Here is a 25,671-nt window from a genome sequence, read left to right on the forward strand (position 1 = left end):
TTGCTGTAGAAGAGTAAGTATTGGTGGCAGGTTTTTATATGCTTATGTCACTGATCCCCCTGTGCCCTTATACTAGGGAAGTAATACAAATAATTACTTGGTGTGCTAGGAAATCTTGCATCGTGGTTCAATTTACTGTCATTTTTTATTCTCTAACTTGTGTTTCAGTGCAATCGACTTTTAAAGTGGTGTCCTGCCCCAGATTGCCACCATGTTGTTAAAGTACAATATCCTGATGCTAAACCTGTTCGCTGCAAATGTGGGCGCCAGTTTTGGTAAGCAAATAATTTCTTAAATTGGAATCATGCACACAGCTTTTTAATTTATTCTTAGTAGTAAAATAGAAAAAAAAATTTACCTCAGGTAGGGAGGGAGGTGGGTGATAATGATTAAAACTATGTATTTCTTTTAAGTAAGAAATAGATTTAAAAGTCACATCTTAAATAACTTTCCTCTTTCCTGTTTTTCTAACCTTGAGGTAATGATTTTTTTATGGGAAAAAATGCAGTTATAATCACATTTTCTTGTGTGCTGCAGTAGATCTTAATTGGGAGCAAACTTACTGATCTGGGACAAGAACTTAATTCCTCTCATTTCTGATTGACTGCTTATTTTGTAAAATTACATTTGGTTCCTTTATGGCTCTTGCTCTGTTTTCAAGTTAGTTATCTCTTAGGAATAAAATGCACAGTTAGGACTTTTTAAAAATTTCCTTTGCTCTGACAAGTTTAATCTTACTCCTAGGAAGAAATTGTAAAGGTAAATTGGGAAAGACAGTATATGGTTGATTTAGATTTGGCTCTCTGGCTCCAGCTTTCTTGATAACATGAGTTCTTGGAGTTCTCTTGCGTATTCCTCAGCCTTTGAATTCTAAATTCAACTTACCAGGGAATTTCCAGTAATATCACATATTAGGGAGCTAAAATGATCTTCCATTCCTTTGTGAATCTGTTAGGAACAAGAAGCCAGTCAAGCCTTACACATCATTAATACTAGACTTACGTGTCAATTAGACTTATACACCATTAATATTAAATGTTTTCAAAAAAAGCAGGTAAACCCATAGACATTAAACATGTGTAAAATATATGCTATTTTGGTAATTATTAAATATACATTATTGTTTCAGAGTTTACCAGGTAGTTAGGGAGTGGATTCTGATTCTATACCTATTTTCAAATATATTTTTATATTTGAAATGAAATATAATATATACTATGAACTATTTTGAATACAAACTGAAGTATAGGAATAACAATAATGAATACTTACCTAGCTGCAACCCAGCTTAATCAAAATCAGCATTTTGTTAGTTTTTATTAAGAAATAAAACATGACAGACACAATTGAAACCCATTGGTTTCCTTCTCCATCCCATTCCATATCATCTTTTTCAGAAGTAACCATTATCCTGACTTTATTTAAAATAATAGCACTTTGTTACTCTCATTTGTAAAGGATTTTTGGCATTCCTAGATTACTTGATTAGCTAATTTATTAGCCATTCCATTGTTTTTCATGAAATTTGTGTTTATCATTGCTTTATACTTTTTTCCACAAATGTATATGCCATTTGTCCAGAAAACAGAAAGGCATTAGCAATTACTATATTCTTAGAGAATATTTAGTCACACTTTTGTTTTATACCTTGTTTGGTATAGTTTATCTCTACTGGACTGAGGTTCATTTGGATCATGCAAAGATATGGCCTGTTTTGTTTCCCGTGCATTGCTGACTGCACATTAGTACTAAATCATGTAGTACCCTACAAAGTCAGACTTTCACTCTTTATTTGGAATATTAAGTAAAATATTTAATATATCCTAATGAAGCATGATTGAAATTTAAGTTGAAATTAGTGAACATGGTTTCAGCTATGCTTCAATTAGAGAGTGATTAAATCAAGGAGCCATCTTAAAAGGATCAGAAAAATACACATCTAACTAGTTTTATGACTGTTTAGATAGTCATTTGTTATGAAATTGTCATCTAAGCATGTCTTCATGCTTATAGTCATTTTTCATTCACACACTGATCATAATACTAAATTCTAAATAATTCATTGTAGAGTAAAATAGACATGGTTCCTATCTTTGTATTTGCCAGTCACTAGGAACTGGTGATAACACTGAGGAACTATAATGTTTGTTTGAATACTTAATAGTAGGTGGGACTTAATTCTTTTTCACTCTTATGTCACTTAACAGCTTCAACTGTGGAGAAAATTGGCATGATCCAGTTAAATGTAAGGTAAGTTTGTCTGGCATTTTCATTTTTAAATAATGTAGAACACTTGGTGACTGAAAATTACAGCCCATAATTTTGTTACTTATCCTTTAGTAGATAAAAGATTTTATTTTGTCTTTTTTATCTCAGATGATGATTGCCAGTATTTAGAGAACATTCCTTAGGAATAAGTCAGCTCCTGATATTATCAGGATCATCATGGTTAAAGCACCTTCCTCAGTAGGCTTTGCAATGGTCTAAGGACAATGGCACAGCTTGGAGCTGGAATTCTAGTCAGGTGGTAGATTCTCCACTCACTTCAGCCAGAGAAAGTCCTCCTTTGGTTGATTTTTGTATATGCTCGATAGGAGGACTACAGGATTTCTTTGATTTAAAAGGAAGTAAATGTCGTGATAATTGTGTCTTTTGGCTTTTATATTTAAGCTTGAGTGCATTTAAGTATTGAAGTAATTTGCTATTCTTATTTCTTAAGTCTTTTGTTGTACCCTAACAGTTGTGGGTTTTTTCCCCCAAACAGTGGTTGAAGAAATGGATTAAAAAGTGTGATGATGACAGTGAAACCTCTAATTGGATTGCAGCCAACACAAAGGTTGGTGTTTTTCTTCAATAAACTGTGATAATGAGAACTGATAAGGACAGGTACATCAACATGAGCAAAAGTAGTAAATTTACCTGGTGAAGGCCTTGTTTTACCTTTTTATCTATTTTAAGGTTTGCTCTCATTTTATCTAGAATGATTGCCTATTAATAATTTTTCTTTATTTTAGCATTTGAGTTTGTTTTACAGTGTACTATACTGTAGTGTGCACGTTGCTGTGCTTTAGAACTTTTCTTTTATTGGAAAGCATTACTTCAGAAGACAAGGCTGATAATTTTTCTGCCCTGATGTTTGCTATGATTCCTGTATTGTCCTTGGCTGCCTTTTAGTATGCAAATGTAGGTTTGCTCCATCTAGCTTGGTTTTATTGGGCTAATTTGCATTTCTGCATTTAACGTCTAAGAGATTTTAGGCACCATTCAATCAGAGTAAATGAGTAACTTTTTATTATGTAACATCTTTAGCATGTTAAACTTCTATAATACGATTTATTAAGAGACTTGGCTCTTGAGAAATAGAAGTTTGGGGGAAATATGGGTGTCCTTTGGTTTTTTGTTGTATTTTTGAATTGCATTACTCAAAACACTAGTTTTAAAATTCAGTCTTTTTACAGTCCTGAACCACTTCTTTAACACTAGACAAAATCTTACTGATGAAAGCAATCTTTTTGAACATCCTTGTTGTCTATCACTAAGTAATAACAAGCATTTGAATCCCAGTATGTACCACTCAATTTCTTACTAGAAAATTGTATAAATATCCAGTTTTTTATTCAGTTCAGTCTTCTGTTCCATCCAAATAAGAAGTGACTTCGGTGATGAATGATAGATAGGGTTATTAATGGGCCATTCGTTTTTAGTTCTTCATGTGTGAAGATGATATGTTATTTATTCTTCTTAAATAATAGAATTGTTTGGCCAGTGTTAGTTATAGCTTTGTACTGTTCCATCACTCAATCACAGGACAGAAGAAATAGAGAGTTCTTACATGATGAAGGCTAACACACAATTTTACACTGTCAGTACCCTGCTCTACCCCGCAAAATTAAAAAATACATATTTATTTCTGTTTCTCAGAAAGCATTAGCAGGGAAACAGTGAGTCTTTTCACATACTACAGTGCCCACATCTTTGAGGAATGTATGGTTGAAATATTTTTGTGCTCTCTAAAACCATCATTATATGATAAACATAAGTCATGTCACTCATAAAAACCTTGCTGTAATATCAGGAAGTATGTTTACTTTTGTTTAAAAAAATTTCCTAGCCTAGCTTTTTTTGGAAATTGAAGATTTCTCCACCAGAATCTTAAATATGTTCTGTAAAACTAGTATTTAGAATAGGGCAGCTGTATTTTTACTAAGTCATTTGATTAAACTCTCATCCTCTTTCTGCATCTAGAGAAATCACAAACACTCTAAAACTCACGGATGTTTAAAATAGGGAATATAATCTTGAATATGTTTGACTTTGTTTAGAAAGTAGATTATTGAGGAAAAATGGCAATTTGTAATAATAAAGTTATCTATTTGGCAGTTTTAAGGTGAGACTGAAGAGTTTTTCTCTTGAGCGGTTTCAGAAACTTTTTGTTTACTATTGTTATTAGTTCCTTAAACTGATTTGCAGATTGTTGATGGTATCCTAACATATTGAAAGCTTAATACTGTTTGGTAATTATCAAGAAATGTAGAGTAAAACAGATATTTTAGGACTGGAACTCGCTTCTTTGAGAAAATGTAAAATTTCTTATGTATGTCATTTCAAAAATTTGATTAAAAATCACCATATTGACCTATTTAAAATTACTGTGGTTTATGGGCATTGTAGTGTAGGCTTATTTGTGCAAATAATATAATGGGTACTACTCTCTTGTGGTAGTTACGGTCATCAAACACAAATACAACAAAAATGCAAGCTTTCTGTCTCATTTATCATTTTATTAAAAATAATGAGTAAGTTTGATTTCTTGAGGTTTTTCAAAAGAGAAAAACAATAGGCCTGCAGGGTAGAAACTTTGCCTCACTAGTAACTGAGAAAATGATACAGATGGGGAGGGGGGATCATTATCTCTATAGCACAGATGCAAATGATCCACAATAAGAAGAATTTAAAACAAGGGTATTTAGCCCTTGTTAGGTAACTTAGTTGGTGAGAGCATCATCCTGATACAGTGTATCAGGTCGGTACACTTGTATTGGACACACCAAGGTTGCCCATCCTCAGTCATGGTGCGCATACAAGAATCAACCAATAAATAGCATAAGTAAGTGGAACAACAAATTGATGTTTCTTGCTCTTCTCACCCCATCTCCTTTTTTCTCTCCCTCTAAATTCAATAAATAAAAATATATAAATAAAACAGGATGTTTGGCAGAAGGAAGTTGGTTAACAACTCAGAATCCACAAAAAGAATTTACCAATCTCACTTTCCTGAATCTTGAGGCCAAATTGCTTGGGTTTGAATCCTGACTCCACCCTTTGCTACCTGTATGACCTTGGACTAGTTTTGTTTTTTTTTTTCTCCCTTAGTTTATTCATCTGAAAAATGGAAATAGGAATAGGTGTATTATAGGGATTATAAATTAATGCATATAAAACACTGAGAACAATGTAAGATACAGGAAGTAACCATTAATTATTTTTAGATGACTTAGATTATTATATTTACATGAACAAAATATTTTACCTGCATGAACAAAATGTTATTGCTATATGTATGGCTAAAAGTACTTAAAATATTTTTGTCCCCCAGCCCTACTAAAACAAATCCTTAAATTGTACATTTCGAAAGCCAGTAGTAATGACAGCGGCTCATTTTCAGTAGTACTTAAGAGTTTGACACTGTTCTAAGTGCTTTACATGTATTAATGACAGTGGATGTGATATTTTAAAATAAACCAAATTGAGAATTGGCTTCTCCTCAGTGGTAGTAATACAACCTAGTGTAGCATTGACACCAACTTTATAGTTTCTCTTCATAGGAATGTCCCAAATGCCATGTCACAATTGAGAAGGATGGCGGTTGTAATCACATGGTCTGTCGTAACCAGAACTGTAAAGCAGAGTTTTGCTGGGTGTGTCTTGGCCCTTGGGAACCACATGGATCTGCCTGGTAGGTTGGGGAAACGGAAATGAAGGGAAGGAATATGTTCACAAAAGTATGTGATATATGCCGCATATTTTGAGTAAGGTTTCTGCTTCGTGGAAATCACCGTCTAACTTGGGAGCTTGCTAAATAAGTACTGTGTGATTAGTGTTAGAGGTATATATGCAAGATATCGAGAGGGATTACTTAGGAATATTTCACAGAGGAGGACTAGGAGTTCATTGGTTGAAAAAGTGTTGGGAAAAACATACAGTGCAAAAGGAGCAGCATGAACAAAGGTAGGATGATGTGAATGTATATGCCTTATTCAGAGAAGAGTTGCATTGTCTAATATGTCTCTCTAGGCAGTAGACAAAACCCAGCATGCAGTTGTGTTTTACTTACTCTGTCCATCATTTGACAAAAAAAAAAACTTGTCCCAAACTTTGAAAATTGGAAAATTGCCCAGTGCAGTCCAGATTTTTAGTTTCCCTTTGAATCATAGAAACAGATCTGCATTTCTTCTTGGCAACAGCCACCTGGAATTGATTACTAACCTTTCCTTTCCAGTTATGTTTCCCCACAGACTGAAGCTTAATGGCATTAGCATATGTCATGATGGCACTAATCCCATTTAGTAAAATATATACTTTTGCTCAATGCATATTTCTTATCCATTTAGGAAAATGCAAGTTAGACTGACGATGCCTTGAATTTTGAGAAAAATCAGAGCTGGCATATCTCTTAGTAAAAGTGAAAATATTTCTGAGTGTTTTTATATGCAAATGGCCTGTTTCTCTAATTTTAGTTACTTGCCTGTGCCCTATTGGCCTTTGAGTTTGTGGGCCCTCCTAAGTTGTGGGGAATAGAAAAAGAGAACATAGACTGAGACCTACAGTAGTTTGGACATTATCAGAAGGATTTTAAGTGAGTGGCATGATCGGATCTGTTACTTAGATGAGAAGAAGGCTGTTTTTTTTTTTAAACTTTATATACATTGTCACATAATTTTGGCTGCTTTGTAGAGAGTGGGTAGGAGGTTAATAGATTGCAAGTTCAAAACAAGATAAGGAAGATCTGAACTTAAAAAGTGGCACATCTTCCTTTTTAGTTTTGTTGGAACTTTGATTAGTTTCACTAGCTAGAGGAATAATATGAGGGATTACCTGTCTAAAATTAACTCTGAGGCAGGTAAGAAAGTAATTTTGCCACTGTCAGAAGCAAGAAAGGGTGTTTTGGGTTTTAGCTGGACAGGTCCTCTAGATTTTATGAAGGCAAACTGCTGCATTAGAGTGTTCCCATAAACTAAATTCACTCTAATATATTTAAACAAGCCTAGTGAAGAGGGGAAGGAATGCAAAAGAAGAGTTAGATTTTCGTGTGTAAGGTAAAGGAGCTGTATTGAAAACTGAAAAAGATACAAAACAAATGGTAGACACAAAAGAATGAACAACGACCTAGATCAGGGATGTCAGAAATGTTGCCTGTGACTTGAATCTGCTTTCTTGTTTAAATCTGAAAATGCCTCAGAATCTTTAAAATAGCATTCCAGTAACACTATCAGTCACCTGAGTTAGAAGTATAGATGAGTCCTATTTGCTTTCCTTCTTTAAAGTCTTAATTTGAATGTTAGCAGAGTAAAGGCCAGAATGATTTGAGGCTTATAAATATCTAAAAAAAAATCTAAAGGCAAATTTTTAAGAATTATCAGATAAGAAGAGGTGTTAATAATTGACCAGTAGAGGGCAAGGAGGGGTCATCTTTGGGTTAAATTGAGTAAAGTAATGTGGTAAAAGAGGATTATAACCCAAGCTGGGGGGGAATTAATTAATCTGCCCTGGATGAATTATAGTCTGGGTTCTTTTAAAAGCTTGAAGATGATGTCAGTGAGTCATTGTTGATTATTTCTGAGTAATTTTTTAAAGTAAAGAGGCATCAGTGACTAGAAACAGACAAAATATATTTCCAAATTTTGTGATGCCACAAATTATATATGATCCACATAACTTAATTTTTCTCTTATGTGAAATCCTAGAATCCAGTGATGATGTTAGGAAGATGGATTAGGGAATGTTTTATAGATCTCAGCAAGATATTTCAATGTGGACTAAGATATTTTTGGCCTAGGCTGTGAATACAGAGAGGGAGGTATATTTTCAATTAATTGAATGACTTATTGGAGTACAGATAATGGGTTTATGTCTTTCTAATGGGATGCTTTAACTTTATTGGTTTGCTTAAAGGCTTTGTTCTTATCTTTTATCTCCCCCCCCCCCCCTTTACAGTGTACACTACTTTTCTGGTCAGTTTTATTGATGATGTTCTTGAACTAATATGAGAATCTTACATACATTTTAGGTAATATTAAAGAGAAATACTGATTATGTAGATCATTAAAATCCTAAAGAACTTGACAAGCTGAAACAATGATCCAGTTTAACAAGATTTAAATTCAAATTCCTTCGTTAGTTTTACAAAGATCACTGTTAAGAGATTCTGGAGACAACAGCTTGTGAACAGTATACTCACTGGTTAAGAGCATGGACCTCGTTTGGGAGATACACATGAGTTTAATCCCCAGCTCTGAAACCCTAGTTTTTTGACCTTGAAAAACCTAGTTCTTCATCTGCTCAATGAGGATAATAATAATACATATTTTATAAGATGGTTGAGGGGATTAAATGCAATAGTACCTTTAAAGAACTCAGTAAGTGAGTATATAGTAAGGACTCAATAAATATCAGCTGCTTCCATAATTACTCTACCATAAAAGAAGAAGTAGAGAGTAAGGAGAACAAGGGAAGCCAGTCTCATTCATCTCCATTCTGAACTGACTTCTCTGAGCAGGTTTCTCCCAGCTCCTCACTTAGTATATCGCTCAGTTTTGAGTGACTCTTGTAAACTTTAATACATGTAGAGCATGTACCATAGTATCTATTGGGTTGACCAAAAAGTTTGTTGGGTTTTTTTTTCTGTAAGATGGCTCTATTAGCACTTAGTTTGTCTTTAACTTCATTTGAAACAGTTTTGTTAGATTATATTGTGACAGCTCTCAGATCAGTGTACATTTTTTAAAAACTTACAAACTTGATGAATTTTTGTGTAGTCATTTTAATATTGAAGATGGAAGAAAATGAGCAACATTTTTTGGCTTCTTATGCTTTATTATTTTTAAAAAGGTGAAAACACAACTGAAACACACGCACTTGTTCAGTGTGGAGAAGGTGCCATGACTAATTGAACATGTGAAAAGTAGTTTGCAAAGTTGCATACTGGAGATTTGCCGGACAAAGCTCCATAGTAGGGTAGATCAGTTGAAGTTGATAATGATCAAATTGAGACATTAATTGAGAACAACATTATATATACCACACGGGAGATAGCCGACATACTCTGAATATCCAAATCAATATAGTTATTGGTAAAAATGAAAAATATGTCTTTCATTTTATGGAAAACACTAAACAGACTTTTTGGCAAACCCAGTATTATACAGTGGTCCACCAATTGTTGGTTCATTGGTTTATAAAAGAGATGATAAGAAGGTGAGTAACTCTGGAAAAATTGGGAATATTTGACCTAAATAACAGTCAACCTAGGACATCAGATGATCTCTTTCTTCAAAAGTTGAATTAGAAGTTCAGACTTAGTAAATGGAAGTTCTAGAATGACAGTGTTTTATAATGAGTATAGGTGAAGTGATTTGGAATGCACTAAGTTAGGAAGTGGGAAATTCCCTATTACTGTATAGAGGACTGATACTCTCTTACAGAGAGGATGTAAGCACTAGGTATGGATCAGGTTCAACAACACTGTGAGTGCCTTTCAGTATGGTAACTATCATTATACTGATAGAACCCTGCTTATTTTAACCCCATTTTATTTGTATAAAGCAGGATATCAGTTCTAGATAATCTCTAAATCCAGGCTAAAATTCTGTGATTGGTTCTTTTTCCATTGATTTATGACTTTATGGAATCCTCTTACTTTACTTTAAGGTACAACTGTAACCGCTATAATGAGGATGATGCAAAGGCAGCAAGAGATGCACAGGAGGTGAGTGCATTTATTTTGGGGTAACAGTCGAACAGGTGTGCATTGTGTGCTTATTAGGGAATAAGTTAGCAGGAGTTTTCAATTTTGAAAGATTTGTGGAAATATACGTCAGTTAGTACTGGGTATCTGTACATTTAGTAAGGGAATCTCATCGGAAATGCTTATCAGGAGCATTCCTATTTATAGGTTTATTTGTTTTCTTTTAATTAATGTAGACATGTAGTACAATTCCAGGTTTCAGAAGTTGTATCAAGATTTTCCCTTCTCAGCAAGGAGACTAGAGAACAGTAATTGTTAAAAGAACTCTGCTGCTATTTATATATTCAGTCTCACTTATTTTTAATTCTGTATTATTATTTTTAACCTCATTGTTCATCAGGAACCTCCTACGCTTGATTATAGGCTGCTCCAGGAGGTAGGATATTTCCTATCACCCGATGGGGAACACAACCACTATTATAGAAGGGATCCAAACACTAGGTGTAGATTTAGATTCAACAGCACTTCGAGTTCCTTTCAGCTAGTGATTCTGTCATATTTGTAGACTCTTGAAATGCCTTACATGCCATTCATTCTATATTGAAGTTGGCCAGTGTCCCAAATATATTTCCAAATGGTTTTCTTTGCCAGATGTAATCCACATCATGATCTCTTTATTCCTGTTTCACTTTTTAAACATCCCCTTGAAATTTATTAATTAAAAATTCCATAAATACAGAAGAATGTAGATAACCTACAATTCATATTGTTAGAAGTGAAAGTTCTATGTCCTTTTCTTTTTTTTTTAAGACTGGGAAATTATATTTTGTATTTATAAATGATGAGGGGTGTTTCAAGGCTTTCACTATATTTGTAGTCCTTTTAAAAGGAAAAAAGCCCCACAAATTCCAATGTTGATTTAGATTATATTCATTATAATTTACTTAAATGTTTAAACATAAACCAACTATAAACCTTATGCTTTTATACAACTATACAACCAAACCAAGAGAACTATAAAACCAGTGAAACTCAAGTTCAGATTAATTTGACATATGTTTCCTAAAATAAAATTGCTGTTGGTAGACTGCTATGTGTGGCTGGCTTTTTGTTTTCTTTTGTAAGTTTATGAATAGTTTATTACATTTCAGTAAGTGTATTGTGATTCAGTAAAACAAAAGTTAAGGCCACAGAGCTCATTATTTAAGCCAATTATTCTCAAGTTCCAATAAGAATAATACAGGAAGAATTTAGAGAATATAGAATTCTTTGTGAAAAAAACTTAAATGATCTTGGGAACACATATTTTACTTTACAAAAACAGGCAGCAACTGGATTTAGCTTGCAGGCTAGAGTCTGCCTACCCCTGTTCTAAGCAGTTAGGTGGTTTGTTTTCCAAAGTGGTTTTTGGTCACTGATTGCATTTCTCAATCCAGAATCTGGTGTTTGAGTTAAGTTAGTCTTACTGCAGTGATGGTATGGGTTTTCTTTCATGCTCACTTTTAGAGATTTTTAATAAGCTCTTTCAAATTGTTGGTCATATTAAATAAAGTCCTCTAATATCATACATTTTAATATGGTAATTTAGGTTTTCTGTTTCATCTTGGGAATATGATAGGCTTGGAAATAATAGTGCTTTGGGGACAGAATAAAATTCCAAGCAGATTATTTTCCACATACATATTTTTACATATAATTGCAGTAATTTTAGATTAATATATAATATTAATATGTTTAATAGTGACTAGATATAATTGGCATAATTTTATAGTGTATAAGCATTGGTTTTGATATCTACCTGGCTCTTGTAGTAACATGGCTTGTCTAGGTTTTTAAAGATGTTCCGATGTTGTATGATACTGGATCATATGGTTGGCTAATTCTTTGGTTCATAGTTAGTATTTCTAACCAAGAGACCAACCACAGGGCCTAGTAGTTTCTGTGCTGTGTGTTGGCTTTAAGACATGAAAGGAAGAGAAGGTGATAGTGTAAGAAGAATATGTGTATGGAAAGAAACCCTTTCATAGTGGTGGCATCATTTAACAAGCATTTATTATTAGTCATTTTCCACATATTAAGTAAACATAACAAGATTACTTTTAAAAAGTCTGGCTCCCCTGGAGATTTACAGTATAATAGGAAAGATTTATGTAAATTATTTTTGCAGTGTGATAAATAACATAAAACAAATATACACCAGATATCATAATATAATATTTGTTTGATAATACTTCTTGTATCTTTAATTTTCTTAAATATAACTGTAGTACCAACATTGTATTTGTGTATGTATTTACTATATATTATAACACATTATTTTATAATTATACTATATATGTTTTTTGAAGTCAGTACTTCGTTAATGTCATCAACTCTCCAGTGTTCAAATGTTCCCACTTACCTCAATTTTTTTTAATTGTTGCTTTAAATCAGGATTCACCCAAGTCCACAAAATGGGTTTGATTGATATCTCTTGAGTCTCTTCTAATCTTTAAGTCCTTGCATTTCTTCCTTTCTTTTTTCCTCCTTGCCACCTATTTATTGAGGAAACTAAATTATTTTGTCATATAGAATTTTCCATATTTCACATTTTGCTAATCGCAGCTTCTTGTGTCATTTAATAGGTTGTTCTATCCCAGTATTTCCTGAAACTGATGGTTAATTCTAGATACCCAAGTTGAGACTTAATTGATGGGCGGTTGAGGGGAGCAGGATATGGAAAGGGCACAAAACGCTTAGCTGATGAAATGGCACTGCAGTATATTGGGAGTTATATGATATCTGGGTTGCCTTTCTATTTTCTGCTTCAAAATACTGGTGCTTCTTGCCTACTTAATACTTTATTGCATACTCTAGAACAGTGATATCCAATAGAACTTTCTGTAATGATGGAATGTACTTTATTACCACTGTCCAATTTGGTAGCTGCTGACCGCATATGGTTATTGAGTACTGAGTAACTGAGTTTTTAATTTTAAATAGCCACATGATTTTAGTGGCTGTCATTTTGGAAAGTACAGGTATGGGACATCCAAAGCAGTGTTAAATAATAAAGCTAGCAGTAGATGTCTGTTTATTCATGATTTTAGCCAAATTCCTGTACTGTTTCATCAGTAAACATGATACCAGCTTTGTTCATATATATAATACATTTGCCATAATTATGTAACCTTAATTTTTCTTAATGGACAGCGATCTAGGGCAGCCCTGCAGAGGTACCTGTTCTACTGTAATCGTTATATGAACCACATGCAAAGTCTGCGCTTTGAGCACAAACTGTATGCTCAGGTGAAGCAGAAAATGGAGGAGATGCAACAGCACAACATGTCCTGGATTGAGGTGCAGTTCCTGAAGAAAGCAGTTGATGTCCTCTGCCAGTGTCGTGCCACACTCATGTACACTTATGTCTTCGCTTTCTACCTCAAAAAGAATAACCAGTCCATTATCTTTGAGGTGAGAAAAGGCCCACCTTGTGCCATAGGACTACTTGGTCTTTCATAGAGAAGATATATCATTTTAAAGGTTCTGCTCAGAAAATATGGATTAGAAATGTAGTATTTATTGGAAAGATAAATTTAGATTTCTTGTCCTAAACTACATTCAGATTGATACGGGGTAGACAGCTAGTGATTTAAGTGTGCAGGTTCTCTGCAGGCAGCCCTGAATTGGAATCTTGACTTCATCACTTGTGAGCTCTGTTGACTTGAAGCAAATTACTTAACCTCTTCTATATCTGTTTTAAAATGGAGATAATACTTTTGTAGGATGTTACGAGGTTTGAGTGAGACAGTCCATGTATATTGCTCATATATATAGCACCTGGCACATTACAGTACTTAATACAAGCCTTTTTTCAGGCAAAACTAATATATGGTGTTAGAACTTAATATGGTGGTTATGTAATGACTAAAGTGGGCATTAAGCAGTAAAGGTTTTTCAAGTAGATATGTTCATTTAAAATTGAGGCATGAAACATTGACGTCAACAGATGACTAGACAGTAACACTGACCAGCAGGTGGGAATTTAGATTGGTAAATGTACAGAACTAGCCCTAGTAGTAAAAGATAACAAAATTTTAATCTTCCATACCGTGTTCTCTTTTAAGAAGTAGGTGCAGCCTGATGTAAACAAAAAATGGGTTTCTATTTATTCCTCAAATTCCCCTTTATGTTTTAGCAAATAGCAATTCTCAGAACTAGGGGATTCCTAAAGACTTTTAAGTCCTTTCAAACTGTCCTTGATATTCTTTCAGAGATAATCAGTGAATCTTTAGGTTTTTTAACATTTAAGAAATTGTCCTTGAAAAGAGAGAACACTGTTAAAGGCAAAAGCAATAAAGAGCTTTACAGATATAGTGAAAACCACCTGTGAAAATTATGTAATCTGTTGAAAGCAGTCTAGGCAAGGAAGCAGCTAAGCTGGTTTATCTTTCGGCTTTCTTTTGAAGCTAAAATTTACTATGTATCTTCCTCCTCTTGCAGAATAACCAAGCAGATCTAGAGAATGCCACAGAGGTGCTTTCGGGCTACCTTGAACGAGATATTTCCCAAGATTCTCTACAGGATATAAAGCAGAAAGTACAAGATAAGTACAGGTGAGATTTTTTTAAATAGTTTTTGAGCAAAAGATTGGTATGCCTTAGTGGTGAAGTTAGGTAATGGGGAAACTTGGGTTTAGCATATCCAGTAACTGAGCTGCTGCCATGTTTCTCATAGATTACTTCTGTCCTTTGGGCTACAATTTGCAGATAGTATAGTGTTATTTAAACGTAGCGGAGGATATCTGCCATGTATCCCGCCAGCTTCTTCCTTTCAACGTTATCTATTTATTTGCTGCCCTGCAAAGAAGAGCCTAAAAGGGCAAGTGGCCATTAGGATGAGGGGTGAGATTAGCATGCTGGACATAGCCAGGGGGTCCTGCAATCATGGCTACTGACAAGCAAACTACTCAGGCTTATTGTAGAGTTTTTATTAGGTTTTCCCCCCTAAGGAGAGATTTACTTTACCCTCAAGATAGATAGTATTTTGAGATATGCTACTACTTTTTTTTTGGTAGAGAATAAAGTTTTTATTCACTCTCCAAGAAAGGTGAGGGACATGGTGTGGAGAGATACACCAGCATTGATGGGTGGGGACTTTGAACTTTTGTTGGATTATAATTGGATTAAAAAGGGGTAGGGGCTTGCTGTTGGGGTCATTGTAACACGAGGCTGCAGTTTGTTCCAATGTTATATTCTGCCTTTGGCTCTAGGGAGTGGTTCTGTTCTTGCTTTCCAGTAATTCTGGAGGGATTAGGTAGGGAGAAAAATATAAATATTTCAGTATTGCTTATGAGGGTATAATTTACAAATTGTCCTAGGGGAAAAAACAAGTTTTCTTACATCAATCACTGACCGTGAAGATGGATGAGGAGGAGGCTGTCTGCAGTCTGGAGAGATGGAGAATGATTAGAATCCTCTCTCTGAACCTCACAGAGACAGGGTCGGGTTTAGCCCAGTCGGATTTAGCCTGCTGCCCACTGCTCCCCTAGTCTCAAGTCTCAGGAAGCTGGAGGAGAGGGAGAAATAGAGAATGTCCCCTTATGGATCACCAAAATGTTAGGGTGGTCAGTGACATGGGATGTGAAAGAATTCACAAAGTGTAGAGAACAAAGTTTTTATTCATTCTCCAAGAAAGGAGAAGGGCATGGTGTGGAGAGATGATACACCAGTAAGATATGCTACTTCTTAAGCTAAGAATGCAAAATGTTTGCTTTCTCAGCATGGAGATAATTTCCCCCAAAGTTGTTTCCTGACAAATACTAACACTAGTCTTTTTAATAGTGGTAGAAACCTTCGGGAATTTGGAAGTCTTAGAGAATTAGTCCTAAGTAATATTTTTACATCCTATAGCCAGCTACATTGTGTTTATGGTAATTTCAAAGTTAACAAAGATTTTATAAATGTGAATAAATAACCCTTGAAATTGCTTTTTCCTGAAACTGTTTACTTATGGTAGAATAATGACAGGATTGAATCAGGTAATTTCTAAGACCTTTAGGAATTTCTCACATTTTATTACTCTAAAATTGCCAAAACTAGGAATCATGGCTTTAAAAAAACACCTTTTTAAAATTAGAAACAGTAGACCTGCAAATGTGTTACTAAAAACAGGTGCCTAGTTCCAAGTCTTGATAAAATGTAGGGGTGCTCTAAAAAATAAGTAAATGCTTTTTTTTTTTAAACTGGAGGCTGACATTTTCTTTTTTTCTTTGATTACAGATATTGTGAGAGTCGACGAAGGGTTTTGTTACAGCATGTTCATGAAGGCTATGAAAAAGATCTGTGGGAGTACATTGAGGACTGAAAATGACCCTGCATAAAATGAACTCTGAAAACTTTGCCATCTAGAGTGCTCATGCAATTAAAACAAACACAAACAAGGAGGCACTAAGCCCATTCTGATACTGCTGGTCTGTAGTACCAGAATTCTGTTTTGTTAACAGAAAGTTTAAGTAAATTATATTGTAATAAAAAAAAAGGTAGATAAACCATTGTACAACAGTATTCTAGGCCGCCAAAGTGTGACAGACACACTAAAAGCCCTCCAACTTTAACTTGTAACGTAGCTTCATTCTCAAAGCTGACTTCTTTTCTTTTCTTTTTCCTGAGTGTAGTACAGTTAAAATTTAAAACAGGTCTTTGACACTGCTTTTCATGCCCAAACCAGCCATTTTGTTGTACTTTGGTAAAGGACCTCTTCCCCCTCCTCCTCTACTCATGCAAATATACCCACATACAGAGACTGACTCTCTTTCTCTCATACCCCGAGGTAATGAGTGAATGATGTTTAGTTCCTTGTAAAGAAAATTCTTGGGATGGGAAGTGGGTAGGCAGCAAGAAGAATTAAACAAAAAAAAACAAACAAACAAACAAAAAACTTTGTATATGACTTTTAAAACGAGAGGACAACACAGTATTTTTCAAAATTGTATATAGCGCATATGCATGGACAAAGCAAGCGTGGCACGTGTTTGCATAATGTTTAATTACAAAAAAATATTTATTCTTTAAAAATCTTCAACATTATGTCTATTTGCTGTGCATTTTCTTTCCGTTTTCTTTAACTTTCCTCAGTTGAAGGTTGGGATTAAAAAAAACCTGTTGGTTTAGTACCTCTGGAAGACATAAGAACTCTTTGATTTCCCTTTCCTGAGATTACTTTGCCCTTTCTGGTTTTTATATGTCTGTTGCTGGCCATGGGCCTCATGCCCAATGCTTGACCAGGGCCAGGGAGGTCAAGCCCCAACAACACTATGGCCTAGTTAAGGACTGCAACAGGGAGCTTAGTTGCTACAGTTCAAGAATAATCTAGTCCCCGCTTCATTCCCCTTCATGGCCTCATGCATTTTACTCAAGCCTTCAAGTGCACATGTCATGCACAGGTGAAGGCATTCCTATGCTCCCTATCCATCCAGAGGAAACATTTCATTTTTTTTTTTCCTTTAATTGCTGCTTTGAGCCTTTTAAGATTTTGGTTATGGCTCTTCTCTCACCCTTTCTTTACATTAGGGTATCAAATAGAATGTTTTTGCTTTAAATATAAATATAAATAAATAACCATTCACTTAGTTTCAGATTGTGAATTTAATATGGCAGATACTAAAATTGCTTGTGTGTTGCTGTGGGTTCAGTTTGAAGACAGACATCCCTAGAACATGATATTCCCATCTAGTTCATTTAAACAGAAATCACTGACTTTGCTTCTTTTCATTGTCAACAGATAGGAAAATTAATGATGCGTTTTAGCCGTGATGTCCATTTTTATGAAATTTCTACTAAGAGCTATGTTAAAAGTAAAGGGTGGTGGTGGTTTTATTAACTATATACCTGTTTAGGCCATTCTGACTGTGGTATTTTTCAACAGATCAGCATCCCTAAATCTGTCAGTTTTATACAGGAGTGCAGGGTGAATTGGCAACTAGATTAAGAGGTCTTAATATTAAATACCAATTTGGGTTGAGGACCTCTTTGTCTTCCTTTAAATGTCTTGCGCCTAGAGAGGGTTTACCTTTTGTGAGGCAGCTTTGTCTGCTCTTGCAGTGTACATCGTATTACTCCATTGGGAAGTAGGTTCACTTTCCTCTGGCCTTTTGCCTAAGTTAGGCTTTGCTGAATCAACCCACTTTTCCTTTTAGAAAAGGTTGTTACATGAGATGTACTTGCAACTGTTCTTTTCCCATAAAAAATTAGTGAATGTTTGCTGAGTATATTATGCTGCTTCCTTAAACCTCTTGTCGCTTTAGGATCAACTTTACCTGTACCTTTAATCCTTTCTCCCTTGCCACCTCAGGTGCAGATCAGAACTTGACGTCTGCTTCTTCCATGTTCTCCTCTCCCCTGACATCCATTTAACTTTATTTTAAATGACTGTATCAATCTTAAAAGGCATTTATCAAACTAAGGATTTTTTTTTTTTTAAAGAAAGCTTGAATAAGTTCCTTTCCCTGGTAACTTTGAAAAGCAGCCAGAGTTGCTATCTAGATATATGTGGCTCCCTTAATCAAAATGTTTTTGTGTATGTGTGGTGTTTTTAAAAAAATTTTAACCAGTTAACTGCGGTATCTAGATTTGTGTCATTATGCACTCCCCTTGTAATAAGTATCCAAACACAGTGTGTGCACTTCATAGTATCAGCCCCTACCCATGGAGGAACAGTGCTTTTTAGAGATGCTTTCTAGTTTGTCTTGGCATATTATCTGAGGGTATTGCAGTTGTGGGTGCATTCCCTAACTTGTATGAATCAAGGTGAACTGACCTTTTTTAATTCCAATCTTTTAACAACTATTTCCATATTTGACAGTATTCCCTGAGCTCATTGCTTTCACTGTTAGTAGCTTCAGTGACCCCAGCTGGGATATAGGCAAGCCATATCGAATGACAGCTTCCCCATTTCACTTACCTAAGTCTATCAAGAGGGCTCTATTCATGGTAAGCACCAGGGTCTCCCTGTCTTCTTGAGGGCAGTTACATTGTCTTTTGAAAAGTGCATGCTTCATTTGAACAATTCATTGAACAGTAGATGAACTTTAAATGATTTATAGTAAAATTTTGATCCAAAGCTCAGGACACAAACCACAGTGGGAAAACTGAGTAGCATATATTATCAGACTAAATTCTGTGAAATTTGCTGCGACCCAGATTGTATGTGTTTTATGTGTGTTTAAATAAATTCATTAAATACACATGTGTATACATAAACACATATATGACAGATCCAAGACTAACTGACTTGATTTGACATGGTTGGATCTGCAGTGTACAATGTGATTCAGCCATAATTAGGGACTGAAATTTAATACAAGACAGAAAAGGACTTGATGTAACAAATTCTTTAGTTGCAAATCCTGGGTACAGAGCACTTGGGGGATGGGAGGGGGTGGGTTGGTGAGACAATCAGATCGGTAAATTTATTAAATGCTCCTAACCCTGTAATTTTGTGCATAGAGCGCCCTGTGCTGTGGAAATAACTGTTCTTAGATTTTCATTGTAACTGGACTGTTCAGGTTGCCCAGAGGGAAAGAACATTCCTAATTCTAATAAAATAAACTTTTATTTTGTTATTCCATTAGTTACTTATGTTTATTTTTATAGTTTTAAAAAACATACTGGTGACCTAACAATCACCTGTATTATGTGCCTTATTCACTGTTCCTACTTAATATAAAATGTTAAGATTTGGTTCAGTTTCTTTGCGGGGAACTGTGAATGAGACCATCCCCAACAGTTAATTGTTAACTTGGTCAATGTAGCCTTCAGAGCATTTTCTGAAAGCTTTCCAATTTCCCTGACTTGACCATTGAATTTAGTTTGCTGTTCATGTTGTAACAGTGATATGTATGAGATGCTTAGTAGATCTTTGTCAGTTTTTTAAAGATAAAATATTTTAAGAGTCATTCTCAACCTCAAAATTCTGATTATTTAGATTTATTCACTCTTATAAGCTGATATCTCCTAAAGGGATGGAGAGAATTTTCTTAAACAAGGTCCCGGGTTGGAGATTTTTGTTATTGGTATTCTAGTCAAGTCCAGATTTTAGGACAATTTAATTTGGTCTTACTTGGATCTATAATTATGAGAGTTCATTTATCACTTTTATCTTCAAAGCACTTTATCTTATATTACCAGCTTAAGCAAGTGGGGTAGGAATTGCTCTCTTTTACAAAAGAGGAAAATAAGGCTAAATGAGGTTAAATAACTTGCCCAAGATTTCACAATTCCTTTTATCTGGGATTCAATCAACATTGTACTACCTCTTTGTATCATATTTTCATAATCTGGTCTCAGAATGACTTAGCATTCAGTACCAGGAAAGGTGGTTCTTTGCTATGGTGTTGTACTATTAAACTACATCAAAGACTATATATATGTATACATATGCCTATTGCTGCTAATGTTAGAGGAATGCTATATACTATCTCTGGTCTTTAGTTTGGTTCAGAGTTTGCAACTGATGTGGCTCTGTTTTGCCTAATCAAAAGAACCTAGGCATGCAAGATGAATATAGCCCTTCCCATTTTGCTGATTGGGACAGTGCTCATTAGAAAACTGTCACATGTGATAGTTGAGAGGAAATTGTTCAGCATCATTTGATTTGATAAATAGTGGCCAAGCAATTTGCGATTGTTGGTCTAGTTATTTGTTCAAATAAATTTCCAATGTAAAGAATTTTGAATAATCGTCTGCAACTTGTTACAGGATTATTTTGTAACTAGTAAAACACAGAACAGCTGAAACCCATTTGTTCTCAGCATTTCTCCTATGAGGCTTTAAGAATGGAAATAGTGAGCATTTGGGGGAAATCTTGGCTCCTTCAGCTGCAGGAAGAAGTATGGGCCCTTCAGATTTTTTTCAGATCCTTGGGGATAAAATTGGTGTGTTTCTGGTTTATTTTAGGGAATTTACTTTTCCACTTAATCACCCAAGATGAAATAGCTAATTTGGAAGTGCTCAACTGGAAATAATGCAGTTGTGCCTACTGTAGGAGTAAACAGTGAAGCAACTGAGCTTTACTTTTTTGCGTAATTAAATCCAATTTTCAAGGCAGCTGTTGATCTTTCTGTAGTCAATAGCATTTAGGCTGGAGAAAATTAATAGTTTTTTTTTTGAAAAGCAGTTTTCAGACTATGATTAAACCATAGAGATGCATTTTAGGGCCACTTTTAGAGTAGAGGCCAATTAGTAAATAAATCAACCAAGCAGTGATATGTAGCAGCTATAACAATATCAAAAGCACAACTTCATTGCCACATGAATTCAGAAGTCTCAAACTCAGATGTCTACAAGAGCCAGGTAAATATTTTAATAGACTATTGTCAGCCAAATGGGTTCTGAGAGGAGCCTGTGAAATAACACTTTTGTGAATTTTTTCAAGTTTGAAATGTTGGCAGTCAATCTTGGCTTGCAAGTTTATGTTCCTATCCATCTGACACACATTGGAATCACTGAGAGGCTTCAAGAGAAAACAAACTAATGCCTGAATCCCACCCCATAGGAATTATTACTTACTTGCTTTGGGTCGTGTCCTGGTCATTAATTTTTTACAGCCCTATCCCCACCTGCATCCCCAATGATCGTACCATGCAGTTTGAGACCTGTAGACATGGTTGAGGCCATTGACCTAGACACTTCTGTAGTTCCAAAGAGTTACAGATGCATATTCTAGGACATACGGGATAATAGGACGTAATGACAAGTTCACAAGCTCAGGAAAGGTCACAACGTAGGCCCTAGCTGAGTGGGGTTTGTGGAATGGTGCCTCCTAAGGGGCTAGTGTGAAATGCCCAGTACGTGGTCCACCTTGGAGAAAATTAAATTCACAAAACCAGGAGAAATGTAAAACAAGCAGAGTAGAATGTTCACATGAAGTAGTAATATGTTTTCTGCCCAAGGGAGAGAAATATATCTGGGAAAGTAAATTAGTACAGTCTGAGCCAAGGTACTTACTTGAACAGTTATAAGCAAAGCTGTCATTAAGTATTTGTGTCAAGTCAGTGCGCAATTCCACTTAATCACTTAAAGTTCAGAGCACTAACAAATCACAAGTTTTATCACTTTCATTCTTTTGATGATCTATGTTAAGACAGTGAATGTTCCTGTTTCTATTCCCACTGTGGTGTAGTGGAAAGGATATCAGTATTTCTCAGCTGTAGGTTTCCTTTGTAAAATGGAGGTAGTAATAGGAGCTATAATTTGTTGAGTACTTTTTGTTAGATGCTCTACTTACATTATCTCTGTCTTTTAAGCAGCCCTAAAACAAAAACATTGATCTCCTAATTTATGAGAAAACAGGTTTATTCAAAGGTTACAAGAAAAAAATATGGCAGGGTCATGCTTGCATGATTTCTTGTGTTCATTCTTATGCTATGTTGTCTGTTTTATAGGAGTATTGTGAGGATCAAAGAAAATAGGAGAACAAAGCCTTACAAATAATAAGTATACAACACTAACTTGGCCAAAAAATAAAGATACAGAATGGTCTCACAGACTCCCAAAGGCAGAATGAGATTGGATCCAGGAACTAGAAAGCCATTTTCAACTCCTGATTTGGCATTGTTTTCCATCAGTACATCCACATCACTCTAACAGCTTTGCTTTTCCTGCAGCTACCCCATAGGTGTTACACGTTAACTGTCCTAGACACATGCAGACAGAACCAAACAGCCATGGGACCAGCCCGTTGGTAGAAATGTGGCTCTTGGGGGTTTATGCCTGTGGGTTGGGGGTCAGATCTTGGAGACCATGGTTTGTTGGCTGCACACCACAAAAAGTGTCTTCAACAAAACTGAAATGTCCTGAAAGGAAATAAATGTAAGGAATACTATATAATAGATAATTATGAGCTAACTTAGTCTTAATACTTCATGTTCATCTTTTTAAAGCAATCTTACGAGACAGTTACCATCTTCATTTCATAAAAGTTCCCGAGGTCATACTTTTGTAAGTGACAGAATGAAGATTCAAACCTAGGTTCCTTCAGTCAACACTCAAAGTGTCAGGCACTGTTCTAGACACTGGAGGTACAGCAATGAAAAGGACCTGTTGGTTTGTCTGGAAGCCCTTAACAACCCTGGTTCTATATCTCGACCCATGGATTGACTAAGGTCACCCATCCAGTTAATGGCAGGCAGAGCTGGAGGCACATTTTGACCACTACGCTATATTCTTTTCATGGCACTGCTGATTTTCAAACAGCCTTCCCAACAGTACCTGCTAAAGTTACGTAAATTCTTAGGGGGACCTAAGCCTTAGATTGCCTTGGAACTCAATGATCAATTTTTATTTTTGGCTCTTAGCTGTTCAAAACATGTCTCTTTTGTTGTTGACCTCATAGTGTACTAAGAAGGACCCAACCTATGTCTTTTCTCCTTCACATTTGAGAGCTACCCTAGCATTTTAATGAGAGTTAAGAAGCAAGTCCCGCATTTCCAAGCCTCTTCAGAAGGTCAATCTTGCCTATTTTGAGCTAATGACTTGGCTTCGTGTTATGCACAAAGTAACAGTTCCTGACTTGCTCTTTTACTTGGCACCTGTACATCCTTCCTCACTGACTATATCTGTGTAAAAGTTTGGTCTTTTCAAGTTGCCTGCCTTTTGCCATGGAGTACTCATGGTGAGAATTTGGAAGGTGATTATAGAAATATAAAATTATATTATTAGTTCTCCAGGAAGCTCTGTAAACTTGTACAGATTTTAGATCTTCTGATGGCTAAAATTGGTTCCCGTATGCATAATAACAGCAGTATTCTTGAAGCCACTTTTGTGCACCTTAAATGGCTGTTTCTTACTGGGAATCAGGCTTGTGCAGTGAGGATCCGGCTCTCTGGAATCAACTGGCCAAGCTGGGATCCCTGAGGAGTGAACAAACATACACAGCAGGATTGAATTTCCCAGCTTCCTCTTGGAAGGAGACTCCCTGTGTGCACTCCCACCTCTGCAGGTCACATCATTTTCTCAGAGGGAGTGCAGCATAAAATGATAACCAGCATTATGGAGCACCGCTTGTGGGCCTACTTGGGCAGTAGACATTCTAATGGAATGCTCTAAAATTGTAAGTTCTTGCACCTGCTCTCATTTATAACGTAATTGCTGGTCTTCCTGGTATGAACAAAGTTGTTTGCTTAATAAATTCCTACCGTATGATCCTGAGTTGTGGTCCATTTCTGCATAAGCAGGGCAAATACTGAAGTGTTTACTAACCAAGGAGGTAAGACCCGAATGTCCTGCCCCCGACCCCGCCCTTTACTTTGGAAAAGATGCCTGCATGCGTAAGAAATGATTTTTGTATCCAAGACTCCTCTGACTGGTTTGGAGCATTGTAAAGGTCATAGCAGTAAATACCAGAGAATGTGAAAAGTTACAGTGTTCTATGTACCTGTGAAGAATTAATATATACTCCATTATTTTGACTAGCTTGCAATGGAGTAAGTTTTGTTTATTCATGTTAAATCCAACATTAGTACAAGTCAGTGCCTTACACATGGTTAAACATGTCGCTCACTAACCAATGGAAATAAAATTGCTTCACAGATTTCTAATGCTGTTTCAATGGGACACGATTGTGTGCTTTTTAAGATAAGTTCCATAATCAAGGTCCTAGCCCTGAACAGATTAGAGCCCAAAGGTCACACTGAGAAAAGATCAGTATAGAGTTGGGGAAAGATGCTCCTGAAATAGAAGTGCTCCGCTCATTTTTAAGTTGAATATAGAAATGAAGATGTTTTGATAATTGTATACACGTTGTTGATAACCACCCCAAAGAGGATGTAAAACATTATCATTACATACCAAGTTCTCTTGTGCATGTTTCAAATCATTCCTGCTCCCTTCCCTACTCCAATGATCATTTCCTGATTTTTATTACTAAAGATATATTTTGTCTGCTTTTGGACTTCACATAAATTGAATCATATAATAAGTAGTCTTTCGCATCTGGCTTCTTTCATATAATGCTTTAAAGACATCCACATTTTATCTATTGGTAAATTCTTTATTGCTGAATAGCAGGTCATTTTATAAATATATCACAATTTGCCAATACAATCCCCTATGGATGGACTTTTAGGTTGTTTCCAATTTGGGGCAATTGTGAATAAGACTGCTATAAATTTCTTACAAGATTTTGTTTTGTTCTTGTTCTGTGGATACATGTTTTCGTATCTCTTGGTTACCTAAGAGCAGAAAAGTACTGAGTCATATGGTAGGTGTACATTTAACTTTTTGAGCAACTGCCTTTCCATTCTCCAAAGTGGTTTTATCATTTTGTACTCTCACCAACGAGGTATGAGAGTTCCAGTTTTTCCATGTTCTTGTCAGTATTTGCTGTTGTCCGTGCCTTTTATATTAGTCCTTTTGGTAGGTTAAATAGCACTGATTTTAATTACATTTCCCTGATGATTAATGATGTTGAGCACTTTTCATATGTTTATTTTATGTTTGTATTCCTTTCCTGAAGTGTCTTTCATGTCTTTTCCCATTTAAAAATTGGGTTGTCTTTTTCAGAGTCCAGAGTGCTAACCATTACACAATGGAACCTGGATTGTCTTTTTTATTGTGGTTATTCTGTGACTTCTGGATATAAGCCCTTTGACAAATATACATATTGTGATTTCTTTTTTTGTTAGACTATAGTTTACTTTTTAAAATTATTTTAAATAGATTTTTAGAAAC

General features: G+C 35.4%; 1 protein-coding gene across 1 annotated transcript in view; it reads left to right on the top strand.

Moving 5' to 3' along the window:
- Positions 1 to 19,565, top strand: part of ARIH1 (ariadne RBR E3 ubiquitin protein ligase 1) — a 151,477-nt gene extending 131,912 nt beyond the window's left edge. Inside the window, exons 7-14 of the mRNA XM_045848434.1 lie at positions 169 to 275; positions 2,208 to 2,250; positions 2,765 to 2,836; positions 5,826 to 5,956; positions 9,928 to 9,985; positions 13,157 to 13,417; positions 14,447 to 14,559; positions 16,225 to 19,565. Coding sequence (XP_045704390.1) covers positions 169 to 275; positions 2,208 to 2,250; positions 2,765 to 2,836; positions 5,826 to 5,956; positions 9,928 to 9,985; positions 13,157 to 13,417; positions 14,447 to 14,559; positions 16,225 to 16,309 — 870 coding nt within the window. The 3' untranslated portion in view covers positions 16,310 to 19,565. The remainder of the gene's footprint in view (positions 1 to 168; positions 276 to 2,207; positions 2,251 to 2,764; positions 2,837 to 5,825; positions 5,957 to 9,927; positions 9,986 to 13,156; positions 13,418 to 14,446; positions 14,560 to 16,224) is intronic.
- Positions 19,566 to 25,671: the final 6,106 nt, after the last annotated feature.

The sequence above is a fragment of the Phyllostomus hastatus genome, unplaced genomic scaffold (assembly GCF_019186645.2).
Source record: "Phyllostomus hastatus isolate PE091 unplaced genomic scaffold, TTU_PhHast_1.1 phas_contig_62, whole genome shotgun sequence".
NCBI classification, from domain to species: domain Eukaryota; kingdom Metazoa; phylum Chordata; class Mammalia; order Chiroptera; family Phyllostomidae; genus Phyllostomus; species Phyllostomus hastatus.